General features: G+C 58.6%; 1 protein-coding gene across 1 annotated transcript in view; it reads left to right on the top strand.

The window, feature by feature from the left end:
• TRABD2B (TraB domain containing 2B) overlaps positions 1-17,448 on the top strand; it is a gene marked incomplete at its 5' end in the record, with an annotated part of 202,820 nt that extends 185,372 nt beyond the window's left edge. Inside the window, 3 exons of the mRNA XM_021684445.2 lie at positions 5,605-5,695; positions 8,737-9,012; positions 17,229-17,448. Of these exons, the coding sequence (XP_021540120.2) occupies positions 5,605-5,695; positions 8,737-9,012; positions 17,229-17,448 (587 nt within the window). The remainder of the gene's footprint in view (positions 1-5,604; positions 5,696-8,736; positions 9,013-17,228) is intronic.
• Between the last annotated feature and the right edge of the window lie 698 nt (positions 17,449-18,146).

The following is an 18,146-nucleotide window of genomic DNA, read 5'->3' as shown; positions in this document are numbered from 1 at the left end:
GCTCGCTGGAGAGAAAACATGTGTGCTGGCCGAGGGGAGCCTGTGTTACTTTGGAGCCTTTGTGGGAACATCTGGTTCTCCCCTCTGCCCGGCCCCCCAACACTATCTTGAAATTACCCTGTTAATTGGCGTATTCTTCTTGCTGAGCACTCACAACACTTTTCTCGCCGATCTGGTGAACGCTGAAAAGACACGCATTGCTGACAATTCCCTGCCCCCCAAATGTGAGCGCAGGATCCCTCACAGATGCTGACTTCAGAGCAATGTACGAGAGCATGCAGTGAGCTAGGACATGGCTGGATGGAAGTCAGAGCTTGGCCTTGTACCAGCTGTGATTTAGGGCAAGTCCTCTCCTCTCTCTGAGCTCTAGTTTCCACGTCTGTAAACTGTGGGGTGCCTCAAAAGGCTGCCGCAAGGCTGAAGTGAAATGACATTTGAGAAGCACAGTGTACCCAGGAGATTCACCGAGTAGGAGTTTGTGTTCATGTTATCCAGTGATAGAATCATAGAGGTGGGAAGACCCATGAGACCATGGAGGGCAACTGAGGCACAGAGAGGGGAAGGAAACTGCCTGAGGTCACACAGCCAGTCAGCCGTTGAGCGAGGTTTTCTGTTCTAACCCCACAACAGGGTTCTTTGCTCTGCCTTACCCTGCCTTCCCATGTCGGGAGGGTAAATGGGGGCTGCCAGGCTGGCCAGGCCAGCTGATGGGTAGAGGCTAGATCCAGCCTATGCTCCGTTTGCCGAGTCTGATGCCCTGGCCTCCTTACACCTGGAAGAAGGGGAGCCTTTTCTCTGCACTAACACATCATGGGGCTGTGCCCACTGGGAGCAGGACACTTCCCCTGTTTGTATATGAATGTCCTTTAATGGTACTGTGGCTTGTGGGGTCCGGGAGACAATCACCAAACCAGCCCCGCTGTTTTACAAACCTATAGTCCTCCTCCTGCCCCGCCACCACGTATGTTCCCTCCATCCCACCCATCCTGGGAGTCCTGGCTACATGGGTCCCTCCTCCGGGAAGCCTTCTGTGATATCCTCAGTAGATTAGTCTCTCCACCGCCATGCCCCATGTTTTCTTTTCTGGGTTCTTTTTCTCTTCTCTTCTTCCCTCTCTATCTCTGTCTCTTTGTATCTCTGCCCTGTTTTTGTCTTTTTCTATCTCTTGCTTTCTGTTTCAGTGTCTCTCCTTTTCCCTCTCTCCCTCCCGCTGTCTCTGAGTCTCTGACAGGCTGTCTCCCAGCTCCTCTCTCCCCCTCTCATCTGTCTGTCTTCTCTCTGTTTCCTTGTGTCCTGGCGCTCTCTCCCTCTCGCGGTCTCTCCCTGGGAGAGTCTCTCTTCTCTCCCGGCCCCTCTGTTGTCTCCTGTCCCCTACGCTCTGTCCCTGTGGCTCTGCGCGCCCCGCCCCTCACTGTCCTCCCTCTCTTCCCTCCTCTCCTCGTCCATGTAGCCTCCGCGGATGAAAGGGAACGTGCCTCCCTGTGGAGAGCAGGCCAGAAACAGCTGTCAGTGCTGGAAGGAGCGGCTGAGCGGTGGCCAGGAGACCCCAGGAGCCTGGGCAAGCCCCAACACTGTAGGGCCCCTTTGGAAACTTGCCACACCTTCCCTGCAGGTTCCAGGATGGGCGTGGTGACTTTTTCGGGATTTGTGACCTTGGAGGCAAGCCTGGGCCCTGTCTGCCAGCCCCTGGGGACAGTGGGCACGGGGCCCTGACTTGGGCTGGGGCAAGGCCCAAGCTCCTGGGATTGGTGGGATCTGCTAGAGCATCCCCAGGAGTCTGGGCGGGGGCTACGAGGGAAGCGGATCCGTGAGCTCAAGTCTTCTGGGGCTAGGATGAGATCACGGCAAGGATATGGAGAAACAGGTCTTGTCATTCATTCATTCATTCAACAAACATTCACGAAGCCACCACTGTGGGCCAGACTCAGGCTTAGCCCTGGGGCCAAGGATGAATCAGATGTGGCTCCTGCCCTCGAAAAACTCACAGTCTCCCCTCTAATGACTTGTTGGGAACGAGTTCTGACAGGGGCATCTCTGGAGTGTGGGAAGATCATTCCAGCTGCAGAGTTAACAAGGAAGGCCATGTCTGCAGTGACTCAGGCAGAAGCTGATGGTGACCTGGGCTGGTCAAGCATGGTTAGGAGGAAAAAATCAGGGGCACTCCAGTCACTGATTGGTCAAGACAGGGCCCATGTGACTTGGACAACAGAGCTCAGTTGAGACACATCCTGGGAGGGGAGGGGAGGGTGAGCTGGATTTTATAGGCTCTGGGGGCTGTCAGGTGGAGATGTCCAGTAGGCCGCTGGACAAACAGGTCTGGGCTAGGGCAGTGGTAGTTCCAGAGTGGTCTGCACTGTATGATCATTGAAACCACATGGTGGATGGTTTGTCCACAGATTGTGGGGGAGCAGGATGCTATGGTAGGGGACATGGGGCAGTGAAAGGGCTACGAAGAGAAGTGTCGTGGGGTCCTGTGAAGTCAGGCCCAGAGAGGGCAGGGCTGGGGCCATGCTGGGAGCACAGGCTCAGGAATGGATGGCTGGTCTGTGCCATCCTGGGCCGGGGGTTCGGGGGGGGGCCGCCCCCTGGAGCTGTGCGGGAGCTGCCTCTTGCCGGGGCAGGGGAGGGCGGGGGGGGGGGGGCGGTGCAGACAGTGGTCTCTCTGCCCCACAGGGAAGGAAGTGAAGGTGGGTGTGGCTTAGAGAAGGAAAGATGGGATTTGAAAAACTCATTGCTGATTGCTTCCAACTAGTTTCTCAAAGTATCTGAAGTCTTCTGTTCAGGGTCTTGAGCTGCTGAGGCTGAGGACGTGGATGGGGCGCTGACCGAACCCTGAAACGCTGTCAGGCAGCGCTTGGGATCCAGCTGGAGCTCTGTAAGGCTTGGGCCCTTCCAAACACCGCCTCCACCAGCATCAGGAATGTTCCTTTCAGAGCAGGTCACACTGCTCGGTAAATACTCTGTGCTGCTCCCGTGCAGCCTGCAGCAGCCTGCTCTCCCTCCTGGCACTTGACATCCTCCGGGCAGACCTCTGCTGGGCCTGGAGGCCCTCGCCTTTAAAGGGTCTCCATGGAGGCAGGGAAGGAATTGCCTTTGCTGCCAGGAGTCGGTTCCAAGAACTGTTGGCAGTGAGTTCCTGCAGCCCGCGTGCCAAAGGCCACCGTGCCCAGGCCCGGTCCCAGCTCCATCACACTCGCAGGGTGGGTAAGAATGGGCACGGTTCTGGGGTCCCGCCGAAGACTGGCTTAGCGTGTCACCCAGGAGTGCACGCTGGGCTTCTCCAAAGGACAGTCACTCGTCCTGCCTCATCAGGACCTTAGAGCCCCCTGAAGGGATGCATGCCCATTTGACACTCGGGAAGACTGGGGCTGGGGGCAGGAAAGCCACTTGCTCAGGAGACTCATAGCCATTCCAGGAGCTTAGGTCTCCATCCTCAACAGGACTGGGTGAAGACCAGGGCCCTGGGAGGGACTGTTCATGCCTGTGTCCTGCAGTCAGCTTCCCGGATGAGCCTCACTTATCTCCTAACCTTATACATGCCGCTCCCCCTGTCTGGAACACCCCCCACCCCGTGCCCAACTCCCATCCTCACCTGGCAAATTCTTATCCCACCCTTCAGCTATCACTGCCTCCTCCAGGAAGTCTGCCCTGACTTGAGGTTGTGCTTCCCTCCGCATAGTACTTAGCCCCGATCAAAAGACCTTGATTCTGAGACCCAGTGCCTGGAACAGGCCCCTGTCTCTTCACCCCTGGCTGGCACTAGATGTCCACTTGCTCAATGTTTGTCAGATTAATGAACTGAATCGGTAAAGAAAGGGAAGAAGGGAGGGAGAATACATTTTCGTCGGGGTGTCTGGAGTCAAACCAAAGCCTTCCCCATAGAGTCTGAGAGCCAGGGGAGCCCATGGATCCCTCCCTTGTACACAGAGACATCGAGAGCATTTGAGCATAATGGCTTTGCCTGAGGTCTCAGAGTGGGTGAGGTGGGTCCTGGACTAGAAACCGCGTCTCTCATTCCCAGACCAGTGGTCTTTCTCGGTAATCCCAAGGTGGACTCCAGGGACAGGGGCAGGCCAGCTCGAGAGCGCAGAAGGTGGCCCAGAGGTGTGCAGGGTGGGTGGTAGAGTGCGGCAGGCTCACCCCCCATCCACCTGCTCTGCAGTCCCAGCCTCACCCCCTCTGTGCTGGAGCCTCTCCGTTCCCACCCAGCTTGTCCACTGTCTGCTCTCCTCAGACCCCCCTGGGGCTGTCAGCGTGCTGACCTTCCGGATTCCCACCTGTCACCGCCTGTCACAGGCGATTAGAGTAATGGCACAGGGATTTCCCCCCAGGTTCTGGGCTGAATGGGGAGAGGAGGGGAACGTGCTGCCCGTGTGAGTGGGGCCGCAGGGCAGGCACACGGGCTAGGAGGCGACAAGGGGCCACTGCCACTCTGCCCACATCAAACAGGTGGGGGGACCAAGGCCCAGGGAGGACGAGAGGCTTGCCAGGGTGCTGATTCCCAGCAGAGACCGCCTGCAGTCACTTAGCCTCCCGAGGACCCTTCCTAACCGGAGGCTGGGAGAGCCTTCTGTGTTCACAGACCTCCTGCCCGAGTCCTGCCGAAGGAAAGCGATTTCTGGGACCATCTGGGGCCGAGGCCTCTGTATTCTGAGCCACCGGCCCAGGGCTGGCCTCGGAGTAAGTGCAGCAGAAGCGTGTGTTGGATGAATGATTAAGGGGTTGGGGTGAGATGAAGACCGTCCCCCCCAGCAGGGGCCAGCTTGGTGGTGTTCGGCTCCGGCTTTAGACCCCTTCTGAGCCACCGCCTCTGTCGGCTGCACCTGCGGCCTTTGCAACCACGCGCTGCTCTCTCCTTCTCCAGAATCTGACGCCTAGTGAGCCTTCTGGGGCCACCCCGGGGCCTGGGGTGTAATGGGTGGTCCCTGAATGTTGGATAGAAAGTGAACAAATGAGTCCATAAATCCATCCTCTGCCCTGTGGCGCCTGGTGGGGAGACAGACGTGAACACACAGAACCCACCGCCGTGCTAAGAGAGGGAGCCTCGCGCTGCTGGTGGAACCTACGAAGATAAACCACAGACCTGTTGAGGGCTTGAGGGTTTCTTGGAGGAGGTTTTCTCGGAGCTGGGCCTTGCATGACCACTGTCGGCCACTTGTTTCTGTTGTCTGTTTTACACAGGCTTAATTCACTTTATTTTTCTGGTATAAAACTGCGGTGGCCGCCGCCGGCACCTGGGACCTGTGCCCAGAGACAGCCCCGCGGGTTATTACAGCCTGGGCCTGGGGTCAGCCTCAGGGTACGAGGCGCAGTGATGCCACAGGAAACACTTGTGACCCTTTGCCGCAGTGCCAGCCACCGTTCCCGCCATGCTCCCAACACGTGCAGGCTGCTGTTAGCATCATTCCCACTCCACAGAGGAACAGAATGCAGAAACTGGGGCCTGGCGACATAGGACGGGTGAGCAGCAGAGCCAGGATTTGGGCCCATGCCGAGCTGGCCCCAGGACTGTACCACCTTTGGCATTGGTCCCTGGCCTGAGGCTGTCCCCAGTTGCCGGTGACTTGGCATGTGGCTGAGTCCACTCTGTCTCTCGTGTTCTAGGTCATTTCCTGGGAAACAACACGGTCATCGACGTCCTTCGGCAAGCAGGGCTGGAGGTGTTGCACACACCTGCGGGGCAGACCATCCGCAGGTGAGCAGCTGGGGCGTCTGGGGGCACGGGCCTGGCTGGCCTGCTGCCACCGTCCACGAAGCCCGCCGGACCCCGTGCTGCATGGCTGGGCTGCACCCTGTCTTCCTGCTCAGGCCTGCGGGCAAGTTATGAAGAAGCCTCATAGGGACAGGCTGTGACCAGGCAGCCAAGAGTGGAGGGGCTGGGCTGGAGGCGAGGGGACTGGGAAGGAAGCTGGGAGGTGAGGTTGGGGGCTGGGGCAGTGGGAATGGGAGGAGCGTTAGATTCTGAGAGATGCTCAGGATTTAGACCCTGGTGAGCGGGGGGTGGAAGGACTCTGCAGGACACCTGGGGTGCTGCCAGACACCTGGGGGATGCCCGGCCCCACCCACACCTGGTCCTCATCTTTCTTTGAGCGCACTTCTTTGCTGTGCCCCCTACCCCTGCTTTCCCACCAGGGCACACCTACTCTCTCAGATAGCCATCACTGGGCATCTGAGGGGTTCCTGTCCCCCCCTAGGCTAGATGTCCCCTGAGGGCAGGGGCCAGCTGGACCCACTTGTGGCCCACGGTGCCAGGGCAGGCATGATGGGCGTTAGCTCAAGCTGGGCAGCTCTGTGGGGGGCAATGATAGGATCCTCGAACTTGGGAGTTCCATGCAGCCCATGCTCCAACCGTAATGCAGGAACCTTCTTCACCAGCCCACAAAGGTGACCACAGTGCAGTTTCAGCCCCTGTCTCGGACATGACATGAGCCAGAGTCAGAAAGAAGTTTGAACAATCATAGCGAATATTTATTGATGGTTCACGGTACACCAGGCTCTCAGCACTTTTAGCTCATTAAATCCTTACAACAGCTCCATGAGTTAGGAACTATGAGTACCCCCATCTTAAAATTGAGGAACTTGAGTCCCAGAGAGGTGAAGTCACTGGCAGAGGGATACACAGCTCATGTAAATGGCAGTCTGGCTCTAGAGCCTCCCTAAACTCCTAACCACTCCCCGTCCCCTCTCTGGGGACTGGAGGTGGGCTTGGGAGTGGGAGTGCTCAGGAATGACTGAGGCTTTGCTCCTTGCTCTGCAGAGATGAGGCCCCCGAGCCCAGAGCTTTGAGCCTCTGGTCTCCTAGCTCTGGGCCAGTGCTCACCCCTGTCTCCATGGCTCTTCTAGAAGAACTTAAAAACTCCCTCACATTGGACTCCTTCCTCTTCTGATCATCTGAGTCAGCCTGATGAGACTGTTCCTCCTGCACGTTTGAGTGCAGCATGAAGCAGTTTGCCCTGGGCCAGCACAGGTGTACGCTGGAGGAGTGAGAGGCCCAAGGCAACCTCGGGGACAAGGCATTCCTCACGCTCCCCTACACAGCCCCAAGGACTTCATCTCGGAGCTCGTCGTGTCTGCCCAGGCCAGGCAGGGTGGGCAGAGAGGCCGGTGGGGCTGTCTCAGCTCCTATTCATCTCAGAGCCCAGGCATTAGAGGAAGGTCCCCTGCCTCTCCCCCTCCCTGCTCGGCCCCGGTCTGAGAGCTCTCAGGCTGAGTCTCCAGCACACGATGAAGTCCCGGGGTGGGGGGGGGCGCTGAGGGGCTGGGATGCTGAGGAGACCCCAACAATAAAAGCCATCCTCGGCCACAGGTGCTTCCTGGATCCATCTTTTTGTCCGCCTGTTTTGAATTATCTCCCTAGCAGCTGCAACATCTCCTGGACCCTGGGAATCTGGGGTTGCTGTGGGGGCTGGGGACGGACAAGCTGAGCTGATGGCCTTCTCTCCTTCAAGGAGGGAGAAGCCCCTCACCCCATCGTGCATGCAGGAGAGGAGGAGGGGGACAGGCTCTGTGCCACCTCAGGTGTCACCGAACCTTTATAGTCCCCATGCCGCCTCCAGCCTTCCGCCAGGGTCTGAGGTCCTCCAGAGGAAGTCCATTCGGGCGCCAGAGAGGAAAGAATAAAAGGGAGACGAGCAGAGGATGTTCCCGGGCCAAGACACCTGTATATAGAGCGCTGTATGGAATGTGAATTCCACGAACACACACCTAATCAATGCTTTAGTGCCTACTATGGCCAAGTCCCTTTGCTGGGAGGCCAACATTAAAGAAATGCTTGTTATGTGCCAGGCACTGTGTTAAGACCTCATCTCATTCAGCCTCGTGACAAGCTTATGAAGTAAGTGGTATGACTACTCCCATCTTACAGCTCCCTGCAGCTCCAGACGACCGTGGCACCTGCCATTGGTCACACAGCCTGTGAGCTGCAGAGCCCGGGTGTGACCCCACGTCTGTCTACCTCTAGCTGGAGCTCTAACTTGCCGAACACTGTCCCGCCTCCCCAGAAAGGTGTTCAGGAGGTAGATGTTGAATGCACGGGTGGGTGGTTGGATGAGTGACACAAGCAACCACATTAATACTTAATAATATTCAAGGAATAATGTTCATTACTAAAACATTTCAGCTGCTAACTATAAGCCAGTCAGTGTTCTAAGGGCTTTGCCTGTGTTAACTTATGAAATCCTTATGATGCCCCTCGGAAGCACGGGCTATGGGATGAGACACAGCAGTTAGTCACTTGCCCCAAGTCCCTCAGCCAGAGTTTGTGGAATGAAAGACCCTGACGAAGGTCAGATATGCCCCCAGAGACCTGCCCATGGCTCACGCCCTCCCCTCCCACGAGTCTGGGCTCGGATGTCACCCGGCAGTGACCAGACCCCCTTGCATGCCTAGCACCTTCCACCCGCACCCTCCCTCTCCTGCCCTCCTCCGGGGCTCCCACCCGTCTGCCATCCTTACTGTCCATCTTCCGCTCCAGAGCGCGAGCTCAGAATGGACAGGGACCTAGTTTAGACTGCTTTTGCCCAATTCCTAGAAGAGTGCCCGGTGCAGGGAGTCCCTCAGTGAAAGAAGGAGGCAGAGCTCCCTCTATCTCTCCACAGCACACACCCTCGCCCGGTGTGGCAGGGGCACCCAGCATTTCCTCCTGCGGTGACAGCCTTCCCGCTGGGTGGCATTCGCTGTTGCGCATGAGTGACACAGTCCCACACGTGGGCCTCACGTGCTCTTGCCCCTTTCCAGCCCTGCCGCCCGGAGCCCTGCGCCCCCCGCCGAGGGGACCTCGGCGAGCCCGGCCCCAGCCACCCCTGCCGCCGCCGCCGCCGTCCCCGCAGCACCCTCGGCCGCCCCCACCGCGCCGCCTGAGGAGGAGGACCCGGCCCTGTCCCCACACCTCCTGCTCCCCGACAGCCTCAGCCAGCTGGAGGAGTTTGGGCGGCAGAAGAAGTGGCACAAGAGGCAGAACAAGCAGCAGCGGCCACGGCAGTTCAATGACCTGTGGGTCCGCCTCGAGGACAGGTGAGCGGCGGCGGGGCCAGCCCGTCCGGGGCTGGCCACCTCTCCTGGCCGGCCTCACACACACACACACACAGCCCCGGGCCGGGGCCTCTCTCCTCCACGAGCCCTGCTCCGAGGAAGTGGGCCAGCTGGGTACTTGAGCAGAAACTTCTGGGATAGCTTGACCCTCCCCCCCTTCACAAAGCTTCCTCCTGGTCATCCAGCAGGGCTTACAGAGCATGCTCACATCTGATTTTTCATTTTTATTCTCAAAAATGAGAGCAAGTACACTTCTTTCCATTCTAAAGGTAAGGGAATAGAAACTTCCCTAAGGTGCACTGGACAGAAGTCTGCTTTGCCTTTAGCTTCCCTGGAGGCACCTGGGGTGCACAGCGGGCTCCTTTTGTCCCACGAGCCAGACGGTGACACTAGGAGCGAGTAGAGCAGGCTGGCTACCTGGAAAGGTTGTGAGCTCCCTGTCCCTGGAAGGTCTGAGTGGGCGACACCCTGGCAGGGAGGGTGCAGGGGGTCTCACTCTACAAGAAGAAGTGGCAGGGGCTGACCGCTGCCCTTACTGCTAATCCTCCATCTCGGCAGGGGATGGGGGATCTGTGGTGAACAATGGTGAGCATGGGCAGGTGCAGAGATCATCCTACTGTGCCAATACCTGTCTGTTCCCTGCCTGGGTGCCCCTGCCATCCCTCTCAGCCTGTCACCAAAGCTCCTGCTGTAACCAGGATGCCATCTCCTAACTTCCACCTGCAGGCTAGGTACAGAACAGTCTCCCTAGCTTCCGCGTTGGGGTAGGAATCTCCGTGTGTAGTGAACAGTGTCACCAGAACAGTGTCACCCTGTCAGTGAAGGTCAGAGTCCTACCCACTATGGTAGCCCAGCCCTGGACCTCGTGCCCCAGAAGTGGGCCCTTGGAGACTCGGAGTCTCCCCTGAGCCCTAAAGACCATCATCTGGGATTTCCTCCACATCCCCAGAAAGAATCATCTGGGGTACCTGTAAATAAACAAATGTCCAGGCCCCACTACAGACCTCATAAATCTGACCCTGCACCACATGGCCCTGGGGAGCTGAGTGTTGAGTCTGCCCTTGGGTTGAATGCGCACTCAAGAGTCTTCTCAGCAGCTTTGGGGAACGTGGACCCAGTTCCACATTTACAGGCTGTGGGGCAGGGGGTCTGTCCAGGGTCACACAAGCCGTCAGGGGCTGCCTCCTGCCCTGTCGGCCCTCCTGCAGCCAGGTCTCTGAGTCAATGACAAAACGTTGACACAGTCCAGTCCACTCTCCTAAAGTCTGGGAGGTGCACTACTCTACAAAGACTTCCAGCAAATAGGAGTGGAGCGCATTGCTCCTTTGGGCTTTGGTTTCAAAGCATCTGACTTGGGTTAGTGGGACATGGACTTGTTTGGAGCCCTGGCCAGCCTGGCCCCCCAAAGGCAGAGGCACCGCGGTCGCTGTATTAGCTGTGAAATGTTTGGTTCACATGCCCAGCATGGGCTGCCCCCTCCGGCCCAGGAGCGCGGGCAGGGAGTCGCCTCAGAGAGCTACTTCTTCAGCGCTGGGGACAGCCTGCAGCCTCCCAGGGAGCAGCGGGGCCATCAGAGGCGCTGGGGGCCCATACAAAGCTCCAGTCGGGAGGGTGACTCAGGGCCCTCGTCAATCTGCTGGGGCAACCAGGAGACCCAGCCAGGGGTGGGCCCAGCCCATGAGGGGCCAGGGAGCTGGCTGTCAGCTCCAGCAACAGACCCCCGACCCTAACTGCTTCTGAAAGGTAAATTTCGGCAAACGACTCCAAACAGTTTCCTTTCCACAACACGTAGTTCTGAAACACAGAGCCTGGTTTCAGGAGAAGAAAATAGCTTTTCTCTGGCAAGAGGGAGCCCTTTCTCCAACCTAACAGGTAAATTGTGGTTGGCTAGCTTTCTTCCATCTGGTGGGGTTGGAGAAGGAGGTTTCCACGGATGGGCACCCCATTTGAGTTCTCGATGCTTCTCAGGGAAGCAGGCCCTGAGCTCCTTGAGAGGCCTAGGTGAGGGCGCAGCTTCTTTCACTCCCAGGGGACTCACCCCACCCACCTGGGGTTTCCAAGTTTCCGGTCCTCTGAGGGGGAGCAGAGGACCGGAAACCTAAGGGACCTGAGGGGGAACCTAAGGCCCATTTGTAGCCACTCTAACAAAACCATTTTCCTTGGAGCTATGATTCCATTCCAAGTTTTCTCGTTTTCTTCCCCCCAAATCCTGCCAGAGCCATCCATCACCTGTCCCAGCTCCTCCTCCACCTGTGACCACCCCTTGCCCAAGCACACTGCCCCCAGCAGCTTGAGATTTTTCGGTGCTCCCTGCCACCACCAGGGACGCAGAGCTGAGGTCTCCCCTCCGGCCCGAGGCTCCCCTTCCTGCGGGCCCTGTCCTGGCCAGGCTTCGTGCCGCCCTCAGCAGGCCATGCCTGGCTCACCTCCCACCTTTGTTCTTGCTTTTCTCTCTGCCGGGGGTGGACGCGAGGGGACATCGGCCGAGCTCCCGCTCTGTGCCCGGCACCGTGGCAGGCTCCTATGTCCTCATGCCTCAGGTCCTGTCAGGAGTCTGAGAAGTAAGCTTTGTTTGACAAACAAGGAAACTGAGACCCAGTGAGGTCAGGTAACTCGTCCAAGACCACACAGCAAGTGAGCTGCAGAGTCAGAGCCCACACCCGGGTCTGTCTAACACTGAGGGTCACATTCGCCCGTGTCCACGCAAATGCCCCTCCTGCCGTCACCTCAAAGTGTCTCCTCCCTCCTTACTGGCTGTGTCCCCTCTCTCCTCCCCCACACCCCACAGCCCCCATAGGAGTCCCCTCACTCACACGGGCTGCAATTCCTCACTTGTGTTTCAAGGCCTGGGGACCCTGGGCACCAGATTGGGGTTGGACTTGTCTGGCCACCAAGGGGCCTCTCTGGGGGTTTGCTGACCCTCCCCTCGCCCCTCATTCCCTGAGACGGAAACACCCCAGAGGAAGTTTAGGGAAGCCACAGCACTTGGCAGGGTGATTTACGAGGACCCCCGGAAGGGGCCAAGCGTGTATCCGCAGACGGCTGTGCCTCAAGCACGGAACTCCCAGGGAACCCCCACATCAGAGGGCCAGGAGGCGGGCAGCAGGGCAGGGCTCGCTCCCACTGGCTGTGTGCCATATGGGACTCGTGACAATCCTCGGTCTCTCTTTTTGGGCAGTTAGGGCCTTGACTGGCCTCCGAAGGTCATGCCAGCTCTGCTGCTCTCCCCGTCCACGGCTGGGGTATGTGTGCGCGCGATGGGGGTGGAGGGGTGCATAATCAAGGGAGCAGAGTGCCAGGCCATCAGGACAGAAGGACAGTCACAAGGAGGCAGGGGCAGGGAAGAGAGCTCCTTCCAAGTGCTGGGCGTGGCCAGAAGCAAGGCACAGGTGCGCATCGATGTGGACGGACCCAGAGCCTTGTGGGTGCACCATGCAGGACACACACTCACACACAAAATGTGTCATTGTCCTTCTGGGCCTAGGTTTCCCTGAGGTTTGAGCAGGTGGCCAGGGCCCCCTCGAAGGGGAAAAGACACAGTGTTCCAACCCCTAGGCCCCTGGGAGGGCTCTGCATACCTCTGGCTGGCCCACCTATCGTGCCCCAAGCTCCCCAGCTCCAGTTTCTCTCAATAAAGCCAGACCTTCTCCTGGGAGGGTCCAGCGTGGTCAGCGTCTCTGTGTGAGGCTAGAATGCCATGGGATTAGAGGTAGAAGATACCCCATGAGAAAGGGAAAACTGGATCATTCCGTGAATAAAAGCACAGACAAATGCAGGCAGAATGGGCTTCAGAGCCCAGCCCTTCCCTGTGCTCGCTTTGAGGATTAGAGAGGAAACGAGGGGATGCTTATTGAGCAGTAAGCCAGCGCCAGAGCGCCGCTGGAGGGACTCGCGGTCTGGCCTCAGATTCCGCTCTCTCCACCCCGGCAGGAGCTGCTCGTGGGCCCTTAGCGCCTCTTAGGCTTCAAGCCCTCGGGGAGCCACTGGGTGGGTGCCGCCCACGCCCCCCTGCTTAACAGGAGCACACTGGCCACACACTGGTGGGGACAAGAGCAGGGAAAGTCTCAGGCCACAGCCAGGCAGGGACAGCTCCCCAACACGGTGTGGCCGAAGGAGCCCTGGAGCCCCAGTCAGTGTTCCTCTGCCTGCGAAGGAATCGGTCAGCCAGGGCCATGGGGAGGATGAGGGCATTGCCAGCAGAGAAGGCCGTGAGGCCAAAGGTGTGGAGGCGGGCATGGGCCTTTGACATTGGGACATCGGGCTGTGGGCAAAGCCCGCTTGGCTCGGAGAGGCTGAGGCCAGACCAGACTGGCAGCGGGGTCTCCTCCAGCCGGGCCACATCAAGAGCTGCACCCCCAGGCAGCAGGACCGCCTGTCAGCAGGGCCCTGCACGCCCAAGCCCCATCTCCACTCTGTCTCCCCGGAAGCCTCGGAGGAGGTCACCCAGGGCACAGCCAGCAGCCCTTTGCATTGGGAAGAAAGCCACCATCTTCCAAGGCCTGGGCTCAAGAGAGGAGGCTCTGTGCCACTTGGGGTGCCCAGAGCGGCAGCCCTCCTTCTCTGTGCTTTACACCTTGAGCTTCTGTCTAAGATCTCCCTTCTGGCTTCAGCTGCTAGAAAACATTTTAAAATGCATGGGTCTGTTCCTGCTCCTTCATGGTACACATAGGGAAACTGAGGCCTAGAGGACAGGACTTGCCCCAAGTCACACGGCAAACAGGGACAAAAGGCATTCTAGAACGGGGCTTCAGCCTTTCAGCCAAGCAGTGGGGCCCTTCCCCATGCGAGGGGCCCCGTCGGCTCAGAGCAGACTCGGCCCCTTGGTGCCAGCCATCTGCGGAGCCTGGGAACACTCAGTGTGTTTGGTTTGGCTTCGAGGCCACTTTGCCAGGAGACAGTTTCCCCCTGTATGGGCCTGGGGGCGTGGGGTAGGGGGATCTGGACCAGGGGACTGAGCTTTGTGAGCAGAGTGGGCCTGGGAGGCGGGGCATTTGGAGGGGCTTTCCACCTCCCACCCCATTTCCCTGGGACTCTTTCCAAGCAATAAAACTCCTGCTCAGGCTCCAAGGGGGAATGTGCATCTTCGGTTTTCAAAGTGTGAAAGCAAATGCCTTTGGGCGCCTTGCGAGACATAATTTTCATAACTCCTACTTGATCTCCCCTCTGATGGCAGGGCTGGCTGCAGCCAGTCTGGGCCCCTCTCTGGGCACCCCAAGTGGCACAGAGCCTCCTCTCTTCAGGCTGGGCCTCCTAGCCTCCTGGCTGCTCAGGCTGAAAGGACAGGGCAGGCACTAGGAAGGGACCGTCGTGGACCCTTTGTGTAGCGTGTGGAGTTTCTCTTCATTAGAGAAAGGGAGAGAAGGGGCTCAGGTAGTGGCTTGGGCACAGGCATGACCCTCCCGGGGCCAAGGCCACATGGGCCTCACCTCCCACTCCGGCGAGCCTCCACACACAGTTCCTCCAGGTCTCAGCAGGAAGCGCCACGCTGACCCCTGTGCCCTCCGACGGGTGCGTCTCTGCATCCCGATCCCCTGCAGGCTGTCCCTTCATCCTGGAAATGGGGATAATGGGGATAATGAGGGGACACGTGTACAGCATCGCAGTTTCTGCGGGCTCCTAGGAAGTGCTTCACAAATGGAGGACGCTGTTAGCGGGAGAGCTACACACACAAACATTCTAACGATGATGCTAAACACGAAGCCGTGTCGTGTTTCCAGCGCGCGGGGCGCTGCTCGAAGCACTTCCCACTCAGGAGCCCGTTCAGGCCTCCTCTGCAGAAATAGGTAACTGTGTAGGACCCGGCAGCATCAGTAAGATACACACAAGGTTCCTTGGGAAACTTAACTCTCCCCGGAGGCCTAAGGGGAAGGAGAACCCACCAGAGAGGCCTCCAAGAGAGGGGACATTGAGCCAGGCCTTCAGACGTGGGTGGGAAATGGCAGCAGGAGTCAGTGTGACTGGACAGGGTGACGCGTGCTGGCAGAAGCAGGGAAGGTGAAGTCGGCCAGCCCTGACTGCATGAGGGGTCTCGGTGCTCGGCCGGCAGCTACAGGCTGGGGCATCATCTGCCAGATACTGTGTGTCGTCGGGGACAGTCAAAGCCTCCTGGTCTACCCCTCTTCTGTTCCACAGGCACACTCTCTATCCAGGAGCATCTTCCCTCTGTCCATGGTGCATGACATGCTGTTGCTCCCTCCTCTCCTGATAGCCCCTCTAGGAGTTTCTAAAGACAGAGGAACATAGTACATGACAACTGTAGATGCCAGGCTGAGAAGAACCTCATGTGAGGAAGTGGCAGGTTCTTGTGGCTGGAGCATGACCAGGAATAGAGAACGAGGGACAGGCCAGGAGCGAGGACCTTCTTGACTGAGGACATGTGGACACCCACTCCCAGAGCAGAGGTCCCAGCCCACTCGGAGGCAGGGGTGTACGTGGTGACCCTGGGCTCCCCTGGGCTCCCCTGTACACCCACCCAGGCTGAGACTGAGCCAGGCTGTGTGAGAGGCATCTGGCCGGGATGGCAGTGGGGCTGGATCTTGGTGGTGATGATCATAGAGCTCACAGTGATTATGGCCAGTTGTTGGGACCCTGTGCCGAGCCCATGGAAGGGCAGGCCAAGGTAGAGCAGGAGACTCCCTGAGGACCCAGCGAGTGAGCAGCCTCCTGGGGAGGGGCAGTAAGCACTGGAAAACGGGGCAGTGTCCCATATGGAGGAGGCTGCTCACACCGCAGACACCCAGGGAAGGGCAAGCTTCCTGCCCGTGCATCAACTGTTAGCGAGCACCTACTGTGTGCCTGGTTCAGATCCCAGCCTTCTTGTGAGTCCTGGAGCAAGTTACTTAACCTCTTCCTGCCTCAGTTTCTTCCTAAGTAAAATAGGGATAAGAGTCGGACCTGCCTCATAGTGTTGCCATGAGGTATATACTAGGTGCTGGCCCAGAGCTGCCACAGGCTGGGGGTAAGTATTTCTCTGGCCACCAGGGGCACCCTCAGCCACGTGCAAGGTAGACTCCATCTTCAGGCCAACTGCTGTGTCACCTCTTCCCGGAGGACTTCCTGGCCCTGCCCTAGACGGACCCCTCTTTGGTGCCCCCTGCCCGGCTTCCCCTCCCACTCTTGCACCCCTGCTGTGAAGGGACTTGTCAGGTCCTCTGTCTGCATCTCCACCTGCTTCCCCGACCCAGGGCTCCACGAGAGCAGGTGGGGCCCAGCGCCCCTGGGGCTCCAACTCTTTCTTCATCCTGGAGCCTTCTACCCCTATAGCTCTGGGTTATGCCTGTGTCCTTGTCTGTCCTTGTCCCCTCTCGTCCTCTGTCCCTGGCCCTCTCTTTTTTGACCATGTGCTCTCTCTCTCTCCTTCCAGGACTTGAGCCGCTTTCCTGGTCCTGCACCCCACCTGGCCCCCGTCCTCCCCTGCACTTTCCCACGGCGCCAGGCGCTGGCCTCAGCCAGCAGGCTCGTTCCGCACTCAATCTCCCTATTTCTCTGTCTCTTCCACCCTCCTTCTCTCCCTGACTCTCTCTTTCATAGGTTCTCTTGAGCCAACGATCTCACCCACTCCCTCCAAAACTGGATTCTCTTCTTATGAGTTCATGAAGGATCACAGGTTTCCCTCAACCTCCCTGGACTTGTATGGAGGGCGGCTGACCCAGGGCTGCCCCGGGTCTGTCCCTGCTTCTCCTGGGACCTGGTGCCATGTAGCCTCCCCGAGCCCCGGGCCTCTCATCTGGGGGAAGGGGGTGATGAGACCCACTGTGAAGGTGGGTTTTGAGGCCAGAGAGACCCTCAGGACCTGGGAGCTGTGATCAGGAGGGCCGGGAGATGATGGGGTGGTCTGTGTGGTTGGCTTCCCGTTGATTTCGGGCTGGGTGGGGACGGTGGCAGGAGAGCGCCTGCGCACACCGGCCTGGAGGCTGACTGCCCCAGCGTGAACCCAGAGCCAGCTCCTCCGTGGCACTTTCATCCTTTCTGCCCTGGGACCTGTGTCGAGCGGTCACACTTGAGGCCTGCAGCCTCGGGAGCGCAGCCAGCCGGCTGTGTGGATCTGGGCCGCTCACTTTCCCTGCGCAACCCCTCGTCTCCTTCTCCATTTATAAGAAAATAGATTCCCTAAAGTGGCCTAGAACCCCAGGCCACAGCCCAGGACGAGGCTACTGAGCGGTCACCCCGTGGTTCTCCTGCTTTCTCTCTCCCTCCAGCACGGCCGCCTCACCGCCCCCGCCGCCCCTGCAGCCTACGCACAGCTCCGGGACAGCAGGGCCCCCCTTGCAGCCCTCAGAGCGGCTTCAGCAGCGGGAAGAGCCTGGCCCCACCAGCAGCTCTGCGCCCTGTCGCCCACAGCCCACCCTGGGCCTCCTCCCCGCCATCCTGGCCAGTGTTGCCGCCCCCCTCCTGCAGCATGCCCTTGGGCCCTCCTGACTTTGGCCACCAGTGCAGAGAAGCCAGAGAAACCACAGGAGGGTCTGTGGCTACACCCCACTGCCCCTGCCCCCATGTCCAGGGTGCCTGACACCTCATGGGCAGTCCAGACGGGATCCGTTAGAACACTAGAGCTTTATTGTACCCAAGTTACATCTTCTTTTTTGTAGAAGGATCTTAATTTCCCATAGTGCTATGGGGCTCTTTTGTAAAATATGTGTCCATATTAAAAAAGAAAAATGTATTTATTCTACCGATAAAACTATTTTTATGTGGCCTATGTTAACCCTTTAAGTAGCCCCAGTGCCAACCCAGGAAGTGAACCCAGGCTGCCAGGATGTCTGCAAACCTCAGGCAGACCGTGGCTTTGAACTGGCTTGCTCCTAGACCCGCAGAAGCCTCCAGTGTCTGGGTTTGGCTTCTCCCACCATGGGGATCTCAGAGAGAGGGGCAGGCAGACAGGCTTAGCTTTTGTGAAGCTGGATCTGGGAGCCAGAGATGTGAACGCTGACGATCCTTCCCTCCCCTGGATGCATCCTAGGGTGGGAAGATACTTTAGGAAAGAATGCTGCTATTTTGAAAGCCCTGAGTGTCTGTGAACTGGCCTTCCAGAGCTCTTGGTAAGTGTTTGGACCAAAGCACAGGGGTGGGGGAGGGATGGTGGTGCTGAGGGGGGTCATCCCCCAGCCCTCTGTGAC

The sequence above is a fragment of the Neomonachus schauinslandi genome, chromosome 4, assembly GCF_002201575.2.
Source record: "Neomonachus schauinslandi chromosome 4, ASM220157v2, whole genome shotgun sequence".
Classification (NCBI taxonomy): Eukaryota; Metazoa; Chordata; class Mammalia; order Carnivora; family Phocidae; genus Neomonachus; species Neomonachus schauinslandi.
The sequence above is the reverse complement of the archived record's forward strand: the minus strand, read 5'-3'. Positions and strand labels throughout refer to the sequence as shown.